Source organism: Canis lupus, chromosome 18 (assembly GCF_011100685.1).
Source record: "Canis lupus familiaris isolate Mischka breed German Shepherd chromosome 18, alternate assembly UU_Cfam_GSD_1.0, whole genome shotgun sequence".
NCBI lineage: Eukaryota > Metazoa > Chordata > Mammalia > Carnivora > Canidae > Canis > Canis lupus.
This window is the reverse complement of record NC_049239.1, coordinates 53,270,402-53,289,574: the sequence shown is the minus strand read 5'-3', so window position 1 is coordinate 53,289,574 and position 19,173 is coordinate 53,270,402. Positions and strand designations below refer to the sequence as shown.

The following is a 19,173-nucleotide window of genomic DNA, read 5'->3' as shown; positions in this document are numbered from 1 at the left end:
GCAGATGCCCACCTTAGAACCCCAGGTTCACTCTGCCTCCCGGGCCCCCGTTTGTCCACTGAGGCTAGCTGGGCAGGTCGCTCAGCCTGTCTACCTAAATCTCCTCTTGTGGAGCCCCGGAGCTGTGAAGCGGTTCCAGGTCCCTACCTAGGCCCTGGCCCAACCTGTCCTCGGTGACGGCACACAAGTCTTACCCCAAGCCCGATCTCGAGGCCCCTGACCCGGGCCTGCCGCCTCCCTCTAGTACTGAGGGAGTCCGGCCCTAGTTGCCTGGGTAACGGGAACTGTCACCGAGAGGGCCCAATCAGCTGGTGACACGTCACTAAGGCGGGCCAGGGGGCGTGGCCGCCCCTGGCCCAGACCCCGCCCCCGCGGCGGACCTGCGCCCAGCCCACTGCCGTCGTCCCGGGTCCCTTCCTCTTCTCCCCGCCGCTCGGTTCCTGACTTCCTTGTGCCTGGGTCCTGCGCGGGAGCAGATGAGGGATTCTCTGGGGTCTCCTCTTGGAACCTGGAGACCAGCTTCTGCTGACAAGCCCTTCAGCCCCTTTGGGCCTTAGTCTCCACTCCTGTAAAATGGGGATGATGACATCTCCCTTAGAGGCCAGTGAACTCTGTAAACCGAGTGGCGATTACTGTGGGTGAAAGCACTTTGCAAAGCTGAAGCTGAAGCTCAGCCGTCGGATGCAGGTGTTGCTGCTGTCACTGCTCCGTGTGGACGGGGGAGTCGGGTCGGGAAGTCCCGCTCCCTCCTCCCCACAGTGGAAACCTCGCGCCGCACGCCTCGGGCGCACTACTCCGCGCGCCGGCTCAGGAGCGCTCGAGATAAGCGAGGAAGCCTCCTCCCCGGCAGGATGGCTGTCCCGGCGCGGGAGAGGGGGCCCCGCTGAGGGTGGCCGTAGGACTTAAGGGGGCTTCGCGCAGGCACAAGGCCGGCCAGGTGAGCGGGAACCGCAGCGGGCCGGGGCGTGGGGCGGCCGTGCCTCCCCGGGACTGCGGGGCCCTGCGGGCGAAGCCCAGGGGGCGGGGCCCGGGGGCCATCTTGGCTGCGGGCGGAAGTTTCCTTCGGAAGCCGGTGCGGGGAGGTTGTCGCCGCCCCTCCGCCGGGCGGCGCGATCTCAATTTGGGGATAGGGAAGAGAAGCATGGGAACTGGCGGCCCCGCAAACGAACGGGGGCAGGTGGCCGCGGGCACAGCCCACCCGGATGCGGTTCAGCCCGGGCGTCTCGGCCTCCGCCTGCCTCCAGTAACCCCTGGCGCCCGCCGGCAGCGCACCTTGCGCCAACTCTCGCACGGCTCCGGCGCGAAGCTGCGGAGCTGGTGGGGCCAGACTCTGCGCAATAAGCGTAGCGGACGCCGCCCGCGCAGGCGCAGGCGCAAGAGGGGGCGGAGCAGCGGGAGCCGGGGAGCTGAGGAGCCCTAGCCCCGGGTCCCAGCGACCAGAGCCGGCTCCCGCGGCGGCGTACGGAGGACCCGGCGTCGGCCTCCTCCCGCCCCCCGAGGCTGGAGAGTGGATGCAGCGGGGGGTGGGGAGGGGCAGCGTCCGGAATTCCGAGGACGGAGGGCAGAGGCCATCCCCAACCCGGATTATTGGGGGGAACAGAGACCCCCCCCAGTTTGGGGAGGAGGAGAGCTGGGCGTTGAGCGCCCCCCGCAGCGACCACTGCCTTCAGTCGAAGGGTATCTGCCGGCTCTCCCCCTCCGGCCCGATCGACTCCAACGGCTAAGGCCAGGGACCCCTGTCTTTCAGGCTCTGCACGCCCCCACCCCGGCTCTGGGGCTGGCCCAGGGAGGAGACCCTGCCCACTTCCCGCCTCTGCCCTAGAGGGGCACTCCTTCCACGCCTCAGAGTGCGGGGCCCAGGGCCCAGGCAGGCTGCCTGTGCCTCTCTGCAAGGGGAGGGTCTCTCCGTTGAGGGGGAAGGGCCTGCCAGCTGCAACTTCTTTCCTCCTGAGCTCCTCATCTCTGTCGCTGCACCCTGCAACTCCCACCCCTCCGTATTTATTTTCCTGGCCCCCAGCCAGCCTCTCCGTCTCTTTCTCTGGGATTCAGGCCTCCCTTCCTGACATGGAGAGTAACCTGTCTGGCCTGGTGCCTGCTGCTGGGCTGGTGCCTGCGCTGCCTCCTGCTGTGACCCTGGGGCTGACTGCGGCCTACACCACTCTGTATGCCCTGCTCTTCTTCTCGGTCTATGCCCAGCTCTGGCTGGTGCTCCTATATGGACACAAGCGTCTCAGCTATCAGACCGTGTTCCTGGCACTCTGTCTGCTCTGGGCTGCCTTGCGCACCACCCTCTTCTCCTTCTACTTCCGAGATACCCCCCGAGCCAACCGTCTGGGACCCCTGCCCTTTTGGCTTCTCTACTGCTGCCCTGTCTGCCTGCAGTTCTTCACACTGACACTTATGAACCTCTACTTTGCCCAGGTAACCATGGTAATGGGTGGGGGTGGGCTGTGGGGTGGGAAGCCCCAAAGGCCCAAAGGAATGATGGGCATCTCTGCTCCCAGGTTGTGTTCAAGGCCAAGGCGAAGCGCCGGCCGGAGATGAGCCGAGGCTTGTAAGTACAAGGGACACGTGGGCATATCCCTCAGGCCAGGGGCAGGGAACAGCCTTGTGTCCGTTTCTTGCCCCCACCCTGTGTAGTGCCAGGGCGAGGACAACTTAGCAAATGTTTTTGAAAGAACTATGAAAAAAAAAAAAGAAAGAAAGAAAGAACCATGAAAGTTAGGCACGTGGGACACACGGCTCAGCAAAGGCACTGCATCCGTGAAGGGCAGCATTGAGAGAAATAGCTATGCTAAAGTGTGAAGGAAAAGGCCCCCAGGGTCATCCATGATGGATGAAGAGCTGGAGGCCCCAGCCCTGGGAAGCCCCAGACTGCACTGCTGGCTGACCTTGAGTGGCAATAAACTTGTCATTTGTATAACGTCTTTCAGTGTTGTTATCCCCATCTGAGAGATGAAGAAACTGAGACCCAGCAAGGTAAAAGCCTCACGTGCAAGGTCATAGATATGGTAGGAGGCAGCGCCAGGGCCTACTTAAACCCAGGTTTCTCTCAGTCCTGTGCTCTGTCCACTGCACCACAGCTATCCCGTATGGGCCTGCCTGTCTGCAAACCTGGAGGGCTGGGGTTCAGACTGATTTGGTCTGGATTGGTTCTGATTGACACTGGAGTCTCCTGGGGGAGTTTGGGTGGTCAGGGAGTGCCAGGGATGGTTGTCTGGGGCTGACTGTGCTGTGGGCTGTAGGCTGGCTGTCCGAGGGGCCTTCGTGGGGGCCTCGCTGCTCTTTCTGCTGGTGAATGTGCTGTGTGCTGTGCTGTCTCGCCGGCGCCGGGCACAGCCCTGGGCCCTCCTGCTGGTGCGAGTCCTGGTGAGCGACTCCCTCTTTGTTATCTGCGCCCTCTCTCTTGCTGCCTGCCTCTGCCTTGTTGCCCGGCGTGCACCCTCCACCAGCATCTACCTGGAGGCCAAGGTAGGGCCAAAAGCCCTGATACCCGGTTGTCCTTTGGGGTCTTTGGGCAGTGGTCTTCAGGGCAGAGAGGAAGCTGGAGCCTTCCCGCCCTGAGGGTCCCCATTGTCATCTGTGCCAGGGAACCAGTGTGTGCCAGGCAGCTGCGATGGGTGGTGCCATGGTCCTGCTGTATGCCAGCCGGGCCTGCTACAACCTGGCAGCCCTGGCCTTGGCCCCCCGGAGCCGGCTGGATGCTTTCGATTATGACTGGTACAACGTCTCTGACCAGGTGGGCATTCAGCACATTGGCTACCTCCTTTGGAGCTGTGGCTCTTGGCCTCTTGGCCTCCACTTGGCCTTGGCTCTGTCTGGGTGCCCCTCTGGCGCAGTTGTGGATTGACACAAACCCCTGCCTTCCCACAGGCGGACCTGGTGAATGATTTGGGGAACAAAGGCTACCTGGTGTTTGGTCTCATCCTCTTTGTGTGGGAGCTGCTGCCCACCACCCTGCTGGTGGGCTTTTTCCGGGTCCACCGGCCCCCACAGGACCTGGTGAGGGCCAGCGGAGAGGGGTGGATGCTGGGAATCCCTTGGGCTGGGGTCTGGCAGGGCTGTGGGGCAGCAGAGAGCATGATGGTGGCTTTTTCTCCCAGAGCACCAGTCGCATCCTCAATGGGCAGGTCTTTGGTTCCCGTTCCTACTTCTTTGACCGGGCTGGGCATTGTGAGGACGAGGGCTGCTCCTGGGAGCATGGTCACAGCGAAAGCACCAGGTAGGAACCCTGGCCCTGAGTCAGATCCTCCTGGCTCCCAGCTTGCTCTGTTGAGCCATGGGGATCTAGAGCCTGGTCTGCCAACTTTCCCCCTTGACCCTGCCACTGCCATGCCCAAGTTTCCCATCTGTACTAGGTGAGGTACCCTCTGGTTTCAACCGCAAGATCAGTTTGCCACAGTGTAGAGGACTCAACTCCTGGGTGCTGGAAAGCTGGGGTCCTGGACCCTGTTCTGAACCTCCCTCCCTCTCCCAACTCCTGTGAATGTGGCCCTGGTCACTGCCTAGGGACTGACCCTTGTTTCTCTGCCTGCAGCATGTCAGGCAGCCTAGGCTCTGGCAGCTGGTACGGCGCCATCGGGCGGGAGCCAGGCTGGTGCGGGGGCAGCCAGACACGGACCACTCCGCTGCTCTTCTCCCAGGTGCTGGGACCAGGTGGCCACCACCACAGTCTCTACTCCACCCCACAGACGTGATCCCCCTCCCTTCTCCCCTAGAACACCCAGATCCCAGTCCTCCCAACCCAGGCCCCGTGCCAAGTTCACCTGCCGCTTCTTGCCCAGGATCACGGGAGACTGTGGCCACCTCTTCCCCTGGCCGGCTCCTTGCTCCTCCTGTCGTAGTGAGCTTGTGCTATCCCCACAAGGGAACATGGCTCTGGCTGCCAGATGCCCACAGCACCTTGGCATGACCTGCCGCCTCTGCTTCTACACTGGAGCCAGCTACCTCTCCTGCACCTGCCACTCAATAAACAGTGTCTGTACCCCTCATCTCTTCACTGTCATTTGTCTGCTTTTTGTTCCTTATGTCATTGCTTACACGGCTGAAGACCGATCAGACCCAGGCCCTCCAAAGGAGCAGCTGGGCTGGGTTGGGGTCACTTACCCGACCAAGATTGGTGGGCAGGGAGAGGGAGGAGCCTGCAGTCTGATGGCAAAGGAAGCCAGAAGAGTGTTCCCACTCCAGTCCACTTCTTGCTTGAAAAATTTCTACTCTCTCCTCAAAACCTGCAGATGTCATGATCTCCAGGTCAGGGAGCCTTGTATCCCCTCGGGATAATCCGGGATATCCGGGATAATCCCCAGTGACACTGTGATTATGCATCTCGTATGCCTGTTGCCCTTGCTGGATTGGGATTTCTGGAAACCCTGTTTCCCTGTCATCTTTCCCAACCTGGCATTCCAGGCCAGGGGTTAGTCTAGGGCTGTGGAGGAAGTGGCCTGTGATTGAGTATCCCCACCTCCCTACCAGGTGTGGATTTGGCCAGATAGTTAGGCTGCCCCGTATAGTCTGCCTGGGGGCCCCTTCTCTCCCCCCCCTCTCTCTTTCTCTAAGATTTTTATTTAACAGAGGAGAGAGCAAGTGAGCACAAGCAGGGGGAGTTGCAGAGGGAGAGGGAAAGGCAGGCTCCCCACTGAGCAAGTAGCCCCATGTAGGGCTTGATCCCAGGATCTTGGGATTGTGACCTGAGCGGAAGGCAGACACTTAACCAACTGAGCCACCCAGGTGCCCCTGGGGGCCCTTCTCTACTGCCCCTGATGCCACGTCACTGCCTTCTTTGGGGCAGTGCCACAGCCTTGTCAGATCTGACATCTGTCTTGTGGCTGGGAGTCATCTATCAGAGGATCTCTCTCCTGTCCACATACCTGGTCATCACAGCTCCTAGAAGCTTCTGCAGCCTAGCACTAATCCTGTCTTGAAACTTTTCACTTGGAATGATCTGGGAACCCAGCCTTCGGGGCTTCTGGAGAGGTCACCTGAGACTGAGAATGAGCTTGAAGCCTAACAGTCACTTTTTGTTAAAGGGAAAATTTGTTTTTTTTATTTATGATAGTCACACACAGAGAGAGAGAGAGGGGCAGAGGGAGAAGCAGGCTCCATGCACCAGGAGCCTGACGTGGGATTCGATCCTGGGTGTCCAGGATCGCGCCCTGGGCCAAAGGCAGACGCTAAACCGCCGCGCCACCCAGGGATCCCGAAAGGAAAATTTGTAAGGCGCTTTATTGTGTGTGCCAGCTTCTGTTTTGAGCATTTACAAATACTTACCTCCTTAATGCTCAGAGCAGCACTCAGGTGATAATCATCCCTTTTCTGTAAGTAGGAACTGGGAGGCTCCGGAGAGCCTGGTAACACGTCGACGCCCTCTACTGGTAGGGGGTGGTCAGACTTCGAGCCCAGGCTTAAAACCACCCACTGTCCGAGCTGAAGACCCCGGGCAAGAGGATTTGGGGGAGAGAGCAGGGTTTGAAGAAGCAAGTGGGAACACAGAGGAGAGCAGTGCCAAGGCCTGCCTGAGCCCTAGTTGTTCAGGCTGTGGGGGAGTGCTGGCTGCTGGCACTAGCTCCACGTCGGGATGGCTACGGAGGTGGGGACCAAGGGATGGGCAGGGGTGGGGGCAGGGGGCCATGACTTTCCAGAACTGGGACCCCACCCTACCACAGCCGATTCCGGGTTGTTTCAGCGGCTCGCCCACCCCTTTGTCCCGCGGGGCCGACTCCCTCAGGAGGGCTGAGCCCAAGGGCCAGGCTGTCCCCAGGGACGCCGAGTGGAGGGTTCTTCCGATCCGTAGTGGACCTGGGAGATGCCGGGAGATTAGCGCGGCGCCTGACCGGGGAGGTGAGCCGGCAGATGTCCTGGCCGGGGCCGCGCCGCTGGCCACGCTGGCCGGCCGGCGGGGCAGAAGCAGGACTCGGGGCTGAGACTCCAGGCCGGACCCGGCGGCGACCCGCCTCGGGCTCCTCTGCCCCCCACCTGCCGAGACCGGACGGAATTTGGGGGCTGGGCGGCCGCAGGTAAGGGGCCGCGGGGCACGGCGCCGGCGGCGAGGGCGCGGCACGGAGGGAGGCGCGGCGCGGGAGGGGTTAAGCTTCGGAGGAGGGGGGCTTCTGGAGGCGGGGGGGGGGTCCCAGCTCCGGCTGCCGCCCGCTCCGCCCCTGCCGCCGCCGCCGCCGCCGCCTCCGCGGCCCAGCCGGCACCGGCGAGGCCGCGCGGGTGCCTGGGCCGCAGCCGTAGCCGCAGCCGCAGCCGCAGCCGCAGCAGAGCCGACAGTGAGTGCGGGGCCTGCGTGGGAAGGAGTGCGGGGCGCTGGCGGGACTCCCCGGCACGGAGGGGTGCGCAGGGGGCGCGCGTGGGCGCCTCCGGGAGGCGAGCGGCCGCGCATCCTGCGCCCGCACGCTCCCGGCGTCAGCGTGGAAGCCTCGGGAGGCCGTGGGAGCGGACGGCGGGTGTGCGGTGTGTGTGCGGGAGTGTGTGCACACGTGCGCGCGGACCTTCGGGGTGCCTCGGGCGGCGCGCACGCCCCCGAGGGTCCGGGCGTGCCCGTGAGCCCGGGGAGTGCGCAGGTGGAGCGTGTGCGTGCAGCCTGGGCAGCGGGGCAGGAGCGAGCCGCAGGGCGGAGCGTGGGCGCCCGGGCCTTTGTGCCCGCGTGTGTGCGCGTGGGCGCCGCCGCCCGCTGTCCCGGGGGCCGACATCCGTCCGGGAGGATGCTGCCCGGGTCTGGCCCTGATCGCTCCCGCGCGGCTCCTTCCCGGAACGCGGCACACTCCCTGCCCCCCGCCCGGCCTCGCCCCAGCGCAGCCACGGGACCAGCCCCTGGGTTCCTCGAAAGCCCTGCGGGGCGCCGGGAGACCCCGGAGGCTACGCGCCCGGCCCCCCGCGGGTCGCGGCGGAGCGGAGAAGGGGCGCGATGGCGAGAGAAGCGCGAAGATGCTGCGGCAGCCGCGGTGGAGGAGCCGGGACCCGCCATCCCCGTCCCCGCCCTGCGCGGTCCAGCCTCTCCTCCCGCTGCCCCTTCGCGCCTCCTCGCCCCCTCCGCCTCCTGCTCCGAAGCGGGTTCCTCACGCCCCTGCCAGGCCCGGCGCGGTCTCGCTCGCCCGCCTGTCCCTTGGCTGGCTCGGGCTCTCTTCCCCCCTCCACTCTCCTTCCTTTCCCTTCCCGGGCCCTCCTCGCATCTCGAGTCCTGGAGTCCTCGGACAGGGGCTGAGGGCCGGGCAGCGGAGGTAAGGGGGAGGACAGGGAGGGGGACGGGATGTGTCCTGGCAGAGGGATGTGAAGAGAGGACACTCCCCGGCAGTTAGTGCTGGGGGCTCCAGGACCTCTGGATGCGTGGGGTTTGGAGGAGGAGGGTGTAGGGGGGAGGAGGCCAAGTTACTGACCCCCGCATTCCTGGTTCTGTCCACAGTGACCGCTGCTCCCCAGGAGCCCCCTGCCCGGCCTCCCCAGGCAGGCGGAGGGATTGGCCGGGCCCCTGGGCGCGCCATGCGCAGCACCACACTCCTGGCACTGCTGGCGCTGGTCCTACTCTACTTGGTGTCTGGTGCCCTGGTGTTCCAGGCCCTGGAGCAGCCCCACGAGCAGCAGGCCCAGAGGGAGCTGGGGGAGGTCCGAGAAAAGTTCCTGAGGGCCCATCCGTGTGTGAGCGACCAGGACCTGGGGAGCTTCATCAAGGTGTGTGGGTGGGTGGGAGCCCCTTCAGCACTTGCCTGTGACCCCCTGAAATGTAGTTGCATGCCAGGGGGGGCCCAGACCGCCACCCCCCCACCCCCCGCCTTGAGGGCAGAGTATGGCTGAGGGGTACAGGGCAGAGGCTGGAATCCAGGTCTCTGTGTTTTCAATATGGTGGCCATGGGAACACTTGTCCACCTTGCCTCTCCCGGCATTGGATTGTCTCCTTCAGTTGTGATGGTGGTTGAGTGAAGGAACAAGTGAAGGAGTAAATGAATAAATGTCCGGAGCACATGAGATATGTTACATTTTCACAGGCCTAACTCATTGGTTCTGGGTTGCCGGATGAAATCCAGAGCACCCGGATAATTGTGAATTTTAGCCACTAAAAACTTAAAAAATAAATATGTCCCATGCAAATATTTTGGCAACCCTACATTGGCTTCTCTACTTCTTTGGAATCACAGAGGACTTGGAGATGCCCAAGAACGTTGTGAACAGTCCTCTACCCCATTGGAAAATGCTCTTATAGCTATATCCCTCCCAGTGGTTTCAGAGGCTGTCAGAGGACACATTCAGAGAGTTCCAGGATCCCCTAAACTTGCCACCATGGATACCAAGTTAAGCACCCCTTCTCCCCAGGACACATGCTTATGATAAGGAGGCTAGAGGAAGGGCAAGTCAGGAACCGGTTCAGCTTTGGTTCAGTGACTAAAGAAAGTGCTGGGCTTCAGCCTTCTGGGGGTACTATCAGAAAAGCACCTTAGTTGCTTTCTGTGATTTCTGAGTAACTCTCATATAAAATCCCTAAGGAGTAACTTTAATAAATTAATGTTTATTACTTTATTGAAGAGTACCCCTTTCCTTGCCTGTTCTTTTGGAGGGAGGAGCCATCACGGCAGGGAGGCCTCAGTGTCCCCCCCACCCCCCTTCCCAAGGTGGCAGGGCCAGGAGCAGAGATGAGGGTGGGGTGGGGCCAGGACACAGGTGACTTGATGTTGTCTCTGACACTTCCAGAATGCCCACTGAGGCTCAGAGAGGCCTGGGGAGGAGAATGTGTCTGGCCAGACCACAGGGCAGAGGGAGGAAGGGAATCTGACCTATTTTATTTTCACGATGTAAATGCTTTTGTCCTGGATAAAAAAAGAAGAAAAGGAAGGGCAGAAATTACAAGTGTGGGCGACAGCTGCTTTCTCTTCCACAATTAGGCAGTCATGCAGCAAGTGTGCACCTACTGTGTGCTAGGTGCTGTGCTACACACCGTAGGTGAGCAGGGAAATTGGTAGAGGGGTGGACCAGATGCAGGCTCTACCCTAGAGAATGTCACTCTGGGATGAGGGGAGACAGATCCATGGAGAGACCACTGTAAGATTCAGTGGAAAGGGAGCTTTCCTTGCTTCCTTCTTTGTTAAACACCTGTTATATGCTGGCCCCTGAGCAAGGTGCTGGGGGCAAGGAGGGAGATGCCAGGGACCTTTGAGAGGAGCTGGTGATTGAAATGAGGCAGGTGAGCCCTGTAGAACTTAGAGATGTGTGATTGGTTTGCAACAGACCTGCCAGCAGAGGAACAGCATGGGCAAAGGCGTGGAAGTTGGAAAGCTCAGAGTGTTTTGCAGAACTCGGATTTAGCAGATGCCTAGTCATTCGAAGCAAAAATTAGAACACACAGGATGACAAAGGATTTTTTCCCCCTAAGTAGTGAATTTATTGGGAAAGTCTTGCAAAATAAAATTAAATCACTTTAAATCATACATTTCACTTCTTGGCTTCATTTAAAAATTGTGATTACAGGAAATGGTATCATCTCAGAAAATCTGGGGGTAAAGTCACTGCAACTTGGGTTTCACATGGGGGCCCCAGGAAAGAAGGCTGGGGAAAGGAAGGTGAGGACTAGATTGAGAAGGAGCTGAAATGCTGCGCTGGGAGTGTGGACTCTATGCTGCTACAGAAGGGAGCTGTGGAGGATTTAGAGCAGTCACTTTTAGGAAGATTAATTTGGAATGGGTCTTGCTAATGAGGATTGCAGTCAGAGAGGAAGAATGTGGTTTTTGAGCTCTCCCACTGCCTTTGTGCCTTGGCTCTGTGCTCTTGGGGGAAGGGCCCCTCTGCCTCCCCTGGTCCCCCATTATGCTCTGACCTCTGTCCCTTAAGGCAGACACTCTCAAAACGCAGACTCTGTCTCAAAGAGACCTGCAAGGTGGCAAGAGGGGCAGATACACAGCCATCTCATTAATTTAATCTTATTTACTGAGCACCTACTACGTAGCACAGGGTTTGGCTTGGATTTCAGTAGGGTGGGCGGGGGTTTGTGTGTCCATGAACCTTCAAATATTGGGGACAAAATTTGATGCTATATGAAGCTTCCTGGAGAAAGGGTCCCTAACTTCCATCAGATTTTCTAAGGCAAGTTGCTCAAACTCAGCTTCCCTAGGGGCGGTGGGAGTGGTGGGGTCTGTGGAAAGCTGAAAATCATGGCATGATCACTACTTGGGACTAATTTAACAAATGCACAGGGCTTATTTTGGCGTGAGTGCTTTAACTCTTCATAACTGTCTGAGATAGACACTAGTATCATCAGGCACAGAGTCAACTTGCCTGGGGTCACACTGCATGGACATTTGAACCCAGTGGTCCAGGTCTGTGCTCCTGAGCTCCGTAAATTTGAAATCTTTTGTGTGAAATGAAGGGGCAGATAACTAAAATCTTTCTGTTTTTTCTTAAGATTTATTTATGCATGAATGTATTCACTTATTTAGAGAAAGAGTGCTTTAGCACACGCAAAGGAGCACTCTAGCACGCACCACAGGAGCTCTAGCACAAACCACAGGTGCACTCCAGCATGCAGGAGGAGAGGGGTGGGGGGAAGGGGCAGAGGGAGGGGAGAGAGAGAATCCTAAGCAGACCCCCTGCAGAGTGTGAACCCCCCCAAGGGGGCTCAGTTTCAGGACCCTGAGATCATGAGCTGAACCAAATCAAGAGTCCCTCGATTTACCGACTAAGCCACCCAGGCACCCCAATTAAAATATTTCTGAAATAATGTGGAGGTCAAACACAACTGAGCCACCGGATTTTGCAGTGTCTACTCTGAGGGGGAAGACGGGAGGGAAGGGGAGAGTGGGGAGGGGATGGAGGACACCTCTCTGGAGACTGGTGGGCCGGGGGCTTGGCCAGGACAGTAAGGAGGGACTGAGGTTCCTCCTTCTGCGCCTTGTCCTGCAGGAGGTGGCTGATGCCCTGGGAGGGGGTGCGAACCCTGATACCAACTCAACCAGTAACAACAACCACTCAGCCTGGGACCTGGGCAGCGCCTTCTTTTTCTCAGGCACCATCATCACCACCATCGGTGGGGGAGGGGACTGGGCATGGGAGGGGGGCAAGGGGCCGCTGGGTTTTCTCCTGGGGGAAGGTGCAAAGGGAGGAAGTGGGTGCCAGGCAACCCCTAGACCTCCTGCACGGCCCCTCTGCCCAGGCTACGGCAACGCGGCCCTGCGCACGGATGCTGGGCGCCTCTTCTGCATCTTTTATGCGCTGGTGGGGATCCCGCTGTTCGGGATCCTGCTGGCAGGGGTCGGGGACCGGCTGGGCTCCTCTCTGCGCCGTGGCATCGGTCACATCGAAGCCATCTTCCTGGTGAGCTGCTCCTCGCCCTGCGCGCCCTTGCGCTGAGCTTGGGTTACCCTTCCCTACGTCCCCGCCCCGCACGTGAGCGCCGGCCTCCGGGCGTCTCGGCCGCGGGAGCCTGGCGCACAGGCTTCCGGAGGAGGGGGTGTGGGGCGTGTGCCTGGAGGTTTTGGCGACTCCTCGGGTCCTGCCCATTGCTCCTCCCTGCAGAAGTGGCATGTGCCACCGGAGCTGGTGCGAATACTATCCGCGGTGCTCTTCCTGCTCATCGGCTGCCTGCTCTTTGTTCTCACGCCCACGTTCGTGTTCTGCTACGTGGAGGGCTGGAGCAAGCTGGAGGCCATCTACTTCGTCGTAGTGACGCTCACCACGGTGGGCTTCGGGGACTATGTGGCCGGTGAGGCCACCTTTCTTGTGCTGCACTTCCCTCTCCACTTTATTCATGCCCTGGGGCCCTGCACTCTTGCTTCTTCCTCCAAATTCCTTGTGGTGTGTGTGCGCTCACAGGCGCTGGGTCCAATCCCTACCTGCACTCACGGAATGCACCTTTGGAATGCACCTTTGCGTTTTTGCACGGTTGCAACACCTCATTTGCTCTTACATTCTTGCATGTCTGCACCCCATGCATGTGCACACATATATTAAGTGCACCCCTCACACATCACATTCTTATATATGTGCACCCCTTCCATATGCTCACATTTGGAGGTGTGAGCACACTCACTTGCATATTATTATGTGGCACATCTTTAGGTAATGCACACTTGTCTTGCATGCATTCACACACTCTAGCACATACTCACTGATTGCCCTGGGGAGGCAGATCCTCTCACTGAGCTGGGAAGAGGGGCCATGAACCAGCAGCTCACAGGCTTAAAGTTTGCCCCACAATCAACATTCTTCTGGCCTCCCCGGTGGTATCCCAGGCGCCAGCCCCAACCAGGGCAATGCAGCCTACCAGCCGCTGGTGTGGTTCTGGATCCTGCTCGGCCTGGCCTACTTCGCCTCTGTACTCACCACCATCGGGAACTGGCTGCGAGTAGTGTCCCGCCGCACTCGGGCAGAGGTAGGCGCCCCTGGGTCGGTGCTGCTCTTGTGCTGTGCACTGATGCATTGTACCCTAACAGCGGGTTGATCAGTCCACCTCCCTTCCAGAGTGTGGGCCTCTCAAGGCAGGGACCGAGTACCCCTGCAACGTGCATCCGGTCCAGGAGCAAAGGGTTAAACTTGGACCGGTTGCAGATGACTCCATCTCTGCTCCCATGAATAGGGTTGTGAGATTTGGAAAAAAAACAAAAAAACAGGAAGCCCAGTTAAATGTGACTTTCAGATAAATTATAGATAATATGTTAGTGTAAGTAAGTCCCAAATGTTGCCCCGAGAGAGACACGCATATATTAAAATTAAAATTTTATTTGTCCTTTATCTGAAAGTCACATTTAACTGGGCGACCTGTGTTGTGTCACCCTACTGGGCGCTCCAGCCCGAGGAGCTAGTTCGATAGAGGCGCAAAGGTCTCTAGGGGGCACCGGAAGGGTAGCTGACATAAAACTGGGGCTTTCTAGAGAAGCTCCTGGAGAGGAGCGGATGGAGGAGAGGAGACTGTGTAGCTGGGTGATGAGCCTTTTCCCCGCCCTGGCGGTCTGAGACTGGAGGAGCAGGGGGACGAGAGGGGTCCGTGCCCGACTGGCGAACGGGCAGGTTCCCGGGGTTGCAGAGGCGGTCGAGGACCCGCGGCCGAGGGCTGCCTTTACTCCCCGCGCAGATGGGCGGCCTCACAGCGCAGGCCGCCAGCTGGACCGGCACGGTGACGGCGCGGGTGACCCAGCGAGTCGGGCCCACGGCGCCACCGCCGCTGGAGAAGGAGCGGCCGTTCCTGCCTCCACCGCCGCGCTCGGCGCCGCCCGCCGGCAGGCCCCCGTCCCCGCTCCCCGTGAAGGCCGAGCCGCCCTCGCCGTCCTCCCCGTCCACCCCGCCCTCGGCCTCCGCGCTGGATTACCCCAGCGAGAACCTGGCCTTCATCGACGAGTCCTCCGACACGCAGAGCGAGCGCGGCTGCGCGCTGCCCCGCGCGCCACGGGGCCGCCGCCGCCCCCCCAACCCTCCCCGGAAGCCCGTGCGGCCGCGGGAGAAAGGCGGACCGGTGTAGGGGCGGGCCCCCCGGCCTGGGCCTCTCCAGGGGCTCGGCTCTCGCGCTCTCCCCGGCATGCTCTGTTTGTTTGACCAAAGAGGCCTCGGGACCGCACCGAGGCCTGGGGAGGAGGCTGCGGGTTGCCACTCCCCGCCCCGGCCCTCTCCTCACTTCATCCGTTTGCAGACCCCATGGCTTTCTGTCTCGCTGTTCGGCTGGGCCCGTCCCCCACACCTCACGACTGTGCCTCAAAAGCCTGCATCAATAAACGAAAAACAGTTTGCACCGCTGCGGGCGTGCGCGCTCCGGGGACGCGAGGGGCTGTGGGAGTGCTTGCGTCGGCTCGGGCCACCTCCGGGACAATCCCGGCCTCGTGTGACCCCCGAGCCGAGCCCCCCACCTCCCCCACTCCCCACGGCTTGGGCCCCTGTCTCTGCCGGAGGCTACCAGGCAGGGTCGGGAATAGGAACGTGCCAAGGTGGGCGGCGAGTCTGCGACCTCAGCACGGACTCGGGGAGGCGGGGTGGGGCGGAGATAAAGGCTCCAGGGGCGGGGGGGGGGGGGGGCTGCAGATTGAACTCCCTCGCGAGGCCCGCAGCGCTGCGCCATTCGGAGCGGGACCTGGCCCCACCCCGCTCCTGGAGCGTGACCCCTTGCGGCGACGCGGTCCGTTGGGGCAAACCATGGAAGAAAAGCCTTTCAAAGTAAGGACTCTTTCCGGGCCCCCTCCCCCGGTGAGCCCCCAGCCTGGGTCCAGCCCGGGTCCCTGGCCCGGGCAGCTCCCATCGAGCCCCGAGCTGACCCGACGATGACCCGACGACCGAGTCAAAGCCCTGGCGGGGCTCAGGGTCCCCGCCCCCAGCCTGCCCGTCTTCTCCTTCCCGAGTCCCCGCGGCCCGTGGCTGCCCTCGTTGTATGTGGCCCACAGGCGTCTTTGGGTAGCCATGGCTCAGACGACTCGAGCCCAGACAACGACATCCGGAATCTGTGGACCAGGGCCACGCTGTCGCAGCCGGAGCTGAATGTGCCGCGGTCCAAGATCTGCGATGACTCGGACGCGGAGGGCAGCAGCCTGGGCAGCAAGACTCGCCAGTGGTACAGTCGGAAGGCCGGCCGCGAGTCGGATGGTGGTTGGGAAGAATGGGAGGACGGAGAGGACAAGGACGGCTTCAGGCGGGAGGGTCTCCACGAGCACTTGTCTTTGGAGATGGAGCTGCGTCGGGGCAGCATCCTGGGAAGCCATCTGGAGGAAGACGTCGATTCCAAGACCGAGAGCGGTCAGTGTGGCCTCACAGGGCTGTGGAGATCCACAGGGCAGGGGGCTGGCCAGGACCTCGATATCTGTTGCTGTTAAGTTGAGGGTGCGGGGTGGGGTGGGGACTGTAGGATCCGCTTCCAGGATTCTCTTCCCCCGACGGGCGCCGGTTATCTTTTACGCTTTTAAATCGACCAGACATTCTTGGAGCGCCCCCTACCGGGCAGGCGTCATACAAAGTCCTGGGGCCAAGGCACGCCAGGTCCGAGAGACACCCGCGAAAATGCGCCAAGGCAGCGCGGGAGAAGCAGGACCGGGCTTTTAATGGAATTACTGGGGTAGTTAAGAGGAGGGAGTTATTTCTTTGTGTATGGATTTGCTGTCGTTGAGGAGGTGCCTGTCTTTCATTCACACGGTCATTGGCCACAGTTTTTTTTTTCTTTTTTTTTTTTTAAGATTTTATTTATGTACTTGAGAGAGAGAGAGAGAGAACAAGTAGGGGAGCAGCAAAGGGAGAGGAAAAAGCAGGCTCTCCAATGAGCAGGGAGCCAGATGTGGGGCTTGGTCCCAGGACCCTGGGATTATGACCCCAGCCTAAGGCAGACCTTTAACCAACTGAGCCACCCAGGTGCCCCCACTGGCTACAATTTTAAGTGTCTCCTTCTTGCTGGGCACTGTCTGAGACTTGCCCCTGCTCCCCAGCTCCTACATCAGGGGATTGCAATGGATAATATTGTAATTGCCGTTTATTGAGTGCTTGCTGTGTGTGCCTGGCACTGGCACTGGACTTCCTTTGCATGATGGTCTTAAACTTCAGCACCTCCATAAGGGGATATTCTTATTACTCCATTTTACAAATAGAACTTGAGGGTTACAAAGTCACTGCTCCTAAGCTCACCTAATGGGGTAGTCAGAACTGGAATCTCTGTGGGTGGGACAATAAAGCCCAGGGAATTAAACTACTGTCCTGTACTGTTTCCCGGTAAGGTGGCACCTGGAGCTGGTCACTCTGAAGGTCACTCCCCCCACCACAAGCCTGACCATAAATTTCCTCTGCTCCAGGGAAAACCTAGCAGTTTGCAGATCACTGATCTCTCTTTTTCTCTTCTCCCAGAAGTATCTTCCTCAGAGTCATCGCTCAGTATCTCGAAGCACACACCCCATCGAGCCTACTGGATAGAGCAGCAGAACAGGGTTAGAAACACCCAGGAAGATTGGGGATTTTAGTGGGGTGGGGATGGGCAATTTGGGGTTGCAGAGGTGAAGGGGGGAGGGTGGTTTGTAGAGTGGAGGGGCAGGCAGGTTGGTTGGGGGTCTTGAGGCTAGAGGGAGCAGGTGGGGCATTTCAGCTCCGGGCAGGGCTGGGGTTCCTGGGACATCTGAGCCTCTTGCTGCCTCTCCAGCTGCCACTGCCTCTGATGGAAGTCATGGAGAATGAAGCTCTGGAAATCCTCACCAAAGCCCTCTGGAGTGAGCGCTTTCCCCCAGCTCCCACAAGAGACCCTGGGGGATTTTGCTGGGCTTGGGCCTCTGGGAGTGGGGTTTCAGGATGTGCATGCCTTGTCAGATTCCCCTAACACCCACAAGTATTCCAGGAGCCCTACCAAAAGTAAAAAATGGGGGGACTGGGCACAGGGACACCCAGTCAGGAAAAAGCATGGGTGACTTTCAGGGGCCTGGGCTCCAGCCTTAACGCAGCCCCTCTCTAGCGAACTCGGCTTTTCTAAAGCTGTTTCTACACTCCCTACTCTTTGTGTGACCTTGGCTCCCTCCCTCGGGTGCTACGAGGAACCACTGGACAATGGATTATTTGGGTAAAAGTCCCCTCCTTTGCCCTGCTTATAATTTAAGACAGGGTTGCTGGCTAATTGCTTAGAGTAGGTGGCCCAGGAGGTGTCCACAGAGCTGCCAGCTACCACAGTTTAGGCCTGCAACACTCTAACCTTGTCCTCACCATTGCTCCACCTCAACACTCGCATCCTCCTCCACATCCCCCATCTGTTTAGCGTACAGGTGTATAACTTGACCCTTAAAAAAAAAAAAAACCTGTCAGGGCCCAGCACCTTGGAGATCCAGTTTCCCAGACTAACACAGAACCGAGTGCCAAGCGTTCCTGCCACCCCAAGTCACCCGCGGTTCCTCAAATCTCACATGCAGCGCCGCTGCTGGGGAGGCCATGCCCCTGCTCACTGCTCTGAGCGGAGCTCTGTCCTCCAGGCTACCGGTCAGGGATTGGCCGGGATCACTTCCTGACCAAGCAGCTGCAGCGATACATCGAGGGGCTCAAGAGGCGTCGGAGCAAGAGGCTGCACCTCGTAACGTATTGAGAACGCCGCTTCCGGCTCAAGTGACCGACAGCCCGACTCCAGCCCCCCGCCCCTGTCCCGTCCCCAGACCCAAGCCTGACCCCGTCCACGTGGAATTTGAGTCCTAAAGAAATAAAAGACTGTGCACGGTCGGTGAGTCAGTGCGTGGCTGCCCGCGTGAGGCGGACGCATGTGGCTCCGCCCTTCCCCGTGACCTTCACTCGGTCACCGCAGTGACCTTGAGCGTTCTCCGTCCAGGCCCTATTGGCTCCTCCTTCCCGGGACTCGCAATCCAGGACTTCTTGCATGTTTTATGTCTGCTTCTCCCGGCTCCGGTCGAGCAGCTGTGTGGGGATATTGGCTCTGCGGTCCGAGTGCCCCATCGTGTAATCTTGAGGGAAGGGGGAGAAGGTAAAGGGGTAGCGCCTTTCCTCCAGTTTGGGTGCGCTAGGCCCCGCCCCTCATGCATATGCAGTTACACGAGCCTCCCCGCTGCCCCGCCCTCTCATTTGCATATGCAAGTCTCTCCCTGCCCCGCAGCTGCGGCCGCAGAACCGCCTCGTCCACTCCTCTCGCGCGCAGCGCGCCCCGCCCCTCGTTACGTAAGACCGCCGCTGGTTCCAACACCCCCGCGGAGCCTCCAGGTCTCCGCTGGCCTCGCCCCTCAGCCGCCGCCTTCCCCAGTGCGCCGCCCCGGCTCGGCGGCGGTGGGCGGGGCCCTCGCGAAGGTCCGCCCCCTGGCTCCGCCGGCTCCGCCCCGACCGGTCCGGGCACGCAGGCGCCGCCGCTCCACTTGTCTGATTAGCATAGAGCGCCAAGGCCCGCCCCCTGCTTTGCATGCGCAGGCCGGCCCCACCCCCGCTGTCAGCTGGAGGAAGCAGGAGTAGGAAGCGGCCGCGATGTCCTTTTGTGTCCTACAAGCCGCCGGCGGCGCCGCCGAGTGAGGGGACGCGGCGCGGCGGGGCGGTGCGGCCCGAGGAGGCGGCGGAGGAGGGGCCGTTCGCGGCCCCAGGCTCACCCCGGCGCTCCGGGCCGCTCGGCCCCCATGCCTGCCAGCCCGCCTCGCCGGAGCCCCAGGTCCGGGGGCGGAGGGGAGCGCCGCTGAGGGCGGGGGACGGGCGGGACGCGGGGGCCATGTGCGAGCGCGGCTGGGAGGCGGGGGTCGGGGGCGCTCCGGCTCCGGGACCAACCGGGGT

General features: G+C 60.5%; 3 protein-coding genes across 11 annotated transcripts; all 3 read left to right on the top strand.

The window, feature by feature from the left end:
* Nucleotides 1-714: 714 nt before the first annotated feature.
* Nucleotides 715-4,991, top strand: GPR137 (G protein-coupled receptor 137). Of its 4 annotated transcripts, none has more exons than XM_038564125.1 (8): nucleotides 715-937; nucleotides 2,050-2,421; nucleotides 2,505-2,554; nucleotides 3,246-3,471; nucleotides 3,590-3,739; nucleotides 3,874-4,002; nucleotides 4,104-4,222; nucleotides 4,538-4,991. In XM_038564125.1, exons 2-8 carry the CDS (start codon nucleotides 2,065-2,067, stop codon nucleotides 4,695-4,697), a joined length of 1,191 nt encoding a protein of 396 aa, XP_038420053.1. In that variant the 5' UTR covers nucleotides 715-937; nucleotides 2,050-2,064; the 3' UTR covers nucleotides 4,698-4,991. The 4 variants fall into 4 exon arrangements, with proteins under 4 accessions (XP_038420053.1, XP_038420052.1, XP_038420054.1 ...); XM_038564124.1 differs by having other exon boundaries at nucleotides 1,748-2,421; XM_038564126.1 differs by lacking the exon at nucleotides 715-937 and adding an exon at nucleotides 1,381-1,677.
* A 1,439-nt stretch (nucleotides 4,992-6,430) lies between these two features.
* Nucleotides 6,431-14,936, top strand: KCNK4 (potassium two pore domain channel subfamily K member 4). 6 transcript variants are annotated; one of them, XM_038564122.1, is made up of 7 exons: nucleotides 6,431-6,586; nucleotides 8,554-8,667; nucleotides 11,884-12,007; nucleotides 12,134-12,294; nucleotides 12,496-12,682; nucleotides 13,212-13,351; nucleotides 14,051-14,932. In XM_038564122.1, the coding sequence occupies exons 1-7, from the start codon at nucleotides 6,575-6,577 to the stop codon at nucleotides 14,432-14,434; spliced, it is 1,122 nt and encodes a 373-aa protein (XP_038420050.1). In that variant the 5' UTR covers nucleotides 6,431-6,574; the 3' UTR covers nucleotides 14,435-14,932. The 6 variants fall into 6 exon arrangements, with proteins under 6 accessions (XP_038420050.1, XP_038420046.1, XP_038420049.1 ...); XM_038564118.1 differs by lacking the exon at nucleotides 11,884-12,007 and adding an exon at nucleotides 6,791-7,013 and having other exon boundaries at nucleotides 6,446-6,586; nucleotides 8,402-8,667; nucleotides 14,051-14,936; XM_038564121.1 differs by having other exon boundaries at nucleotides 6,450-6,586; nucleotides 8,402-8,667.
* Nucleotides 14,937-14,979: 43 nt separating this feature from the next.
* On the top strand, nucleotides 14,980-18,129 carry CATSPERZ (catsper channel auxiliary subunit zeta). Its single transcript, XM_038564111.1, has 5 exons — nucleotides 14,980-15,120; nucleotides 15,345-15,693; nucleotides 16,786-16,865; nucleotides 17,075-17,141; nucleotides 17,889-18,129. Exons 1-5 carry the CDS (start codon nucleotides 15,100-15,102, stop codon nucleotides 17,996-17,998), a joined length of 627 nt encoding a protein of 208 aa, XP_038420039.1. The 5' UTR covers nucleotides 14,980-15,099; the 3' UTR covers nucleotides 17,999-18,129.
* Nucleotides 18,130-19,173: the final 1,044 nt, after the last annotated feature.

Bases quoted from the DNA above. Each gene is read 5' to 3' on its own strand.
- GPR137 (XM_038564125.1), top strand. From the start codon at position 2,065: ATGGAGAGTAACCTGTCTGGCCTGGTGCCTGCTGCTGGGCTGGTGCCT. The intron at 2,422-2,504 runs GTAACCATGGTA...CTCTGCTCCCAG, and splicing joins TGAACCTCTACTTTGCCCAG to GTTGTGTTCAAGGCCAAGGC. The intron at 4,003-4,103 runs GTGAGGGCCAGC...TTTTTCTCCCAG, and splicing joins ACCGGCCCCCACAGGACCTG to AGCACCAGTCGCATCCTCAA.
- KCNK4 (XM_038564118.1), top strand. From the start codon at position 6,850: ATGTCCTGGCCGGGGCCGCGCCGCTGGCCACGCTGGCCGGCCGGCGGG. The intron at 7,014-8,401 runs GTAAGGGGCCGC...TTCTGTCCACAG, and splicing joins TGGGGGCTGGGCGGCCGCAG to TGACCGCTGCTCCCCAGGAG. The intron at 13,352-14,050 runs GTAGGCGCCCCT...CTCCCCGCGCAG, and splicing joins CCCGCCGCACTCGGGCAGAG to ATGGGCGGCCTCACAGCGCA.
- CATSPERZ (XM_038564111.1), top strand. From the start codon at position 15,100: ATGGAAGAAAAGCCTTTCAAA. The intron at 15,694-16,785 runs GTCAGTGTGGCC...CTCTTCTCCCAG, and splicing joins CGATTCCAAGACCGAGAGCG to AAGTATCTTCCTCAGAGTCA. The intron at 17,142-17,888 runs GTGAGCGCTTTC...TCTGTCCTCCAG, and splicing joins CCTCACCAAAGCCCTCTGGA to GCTACCGGTCAGGGATTGGC.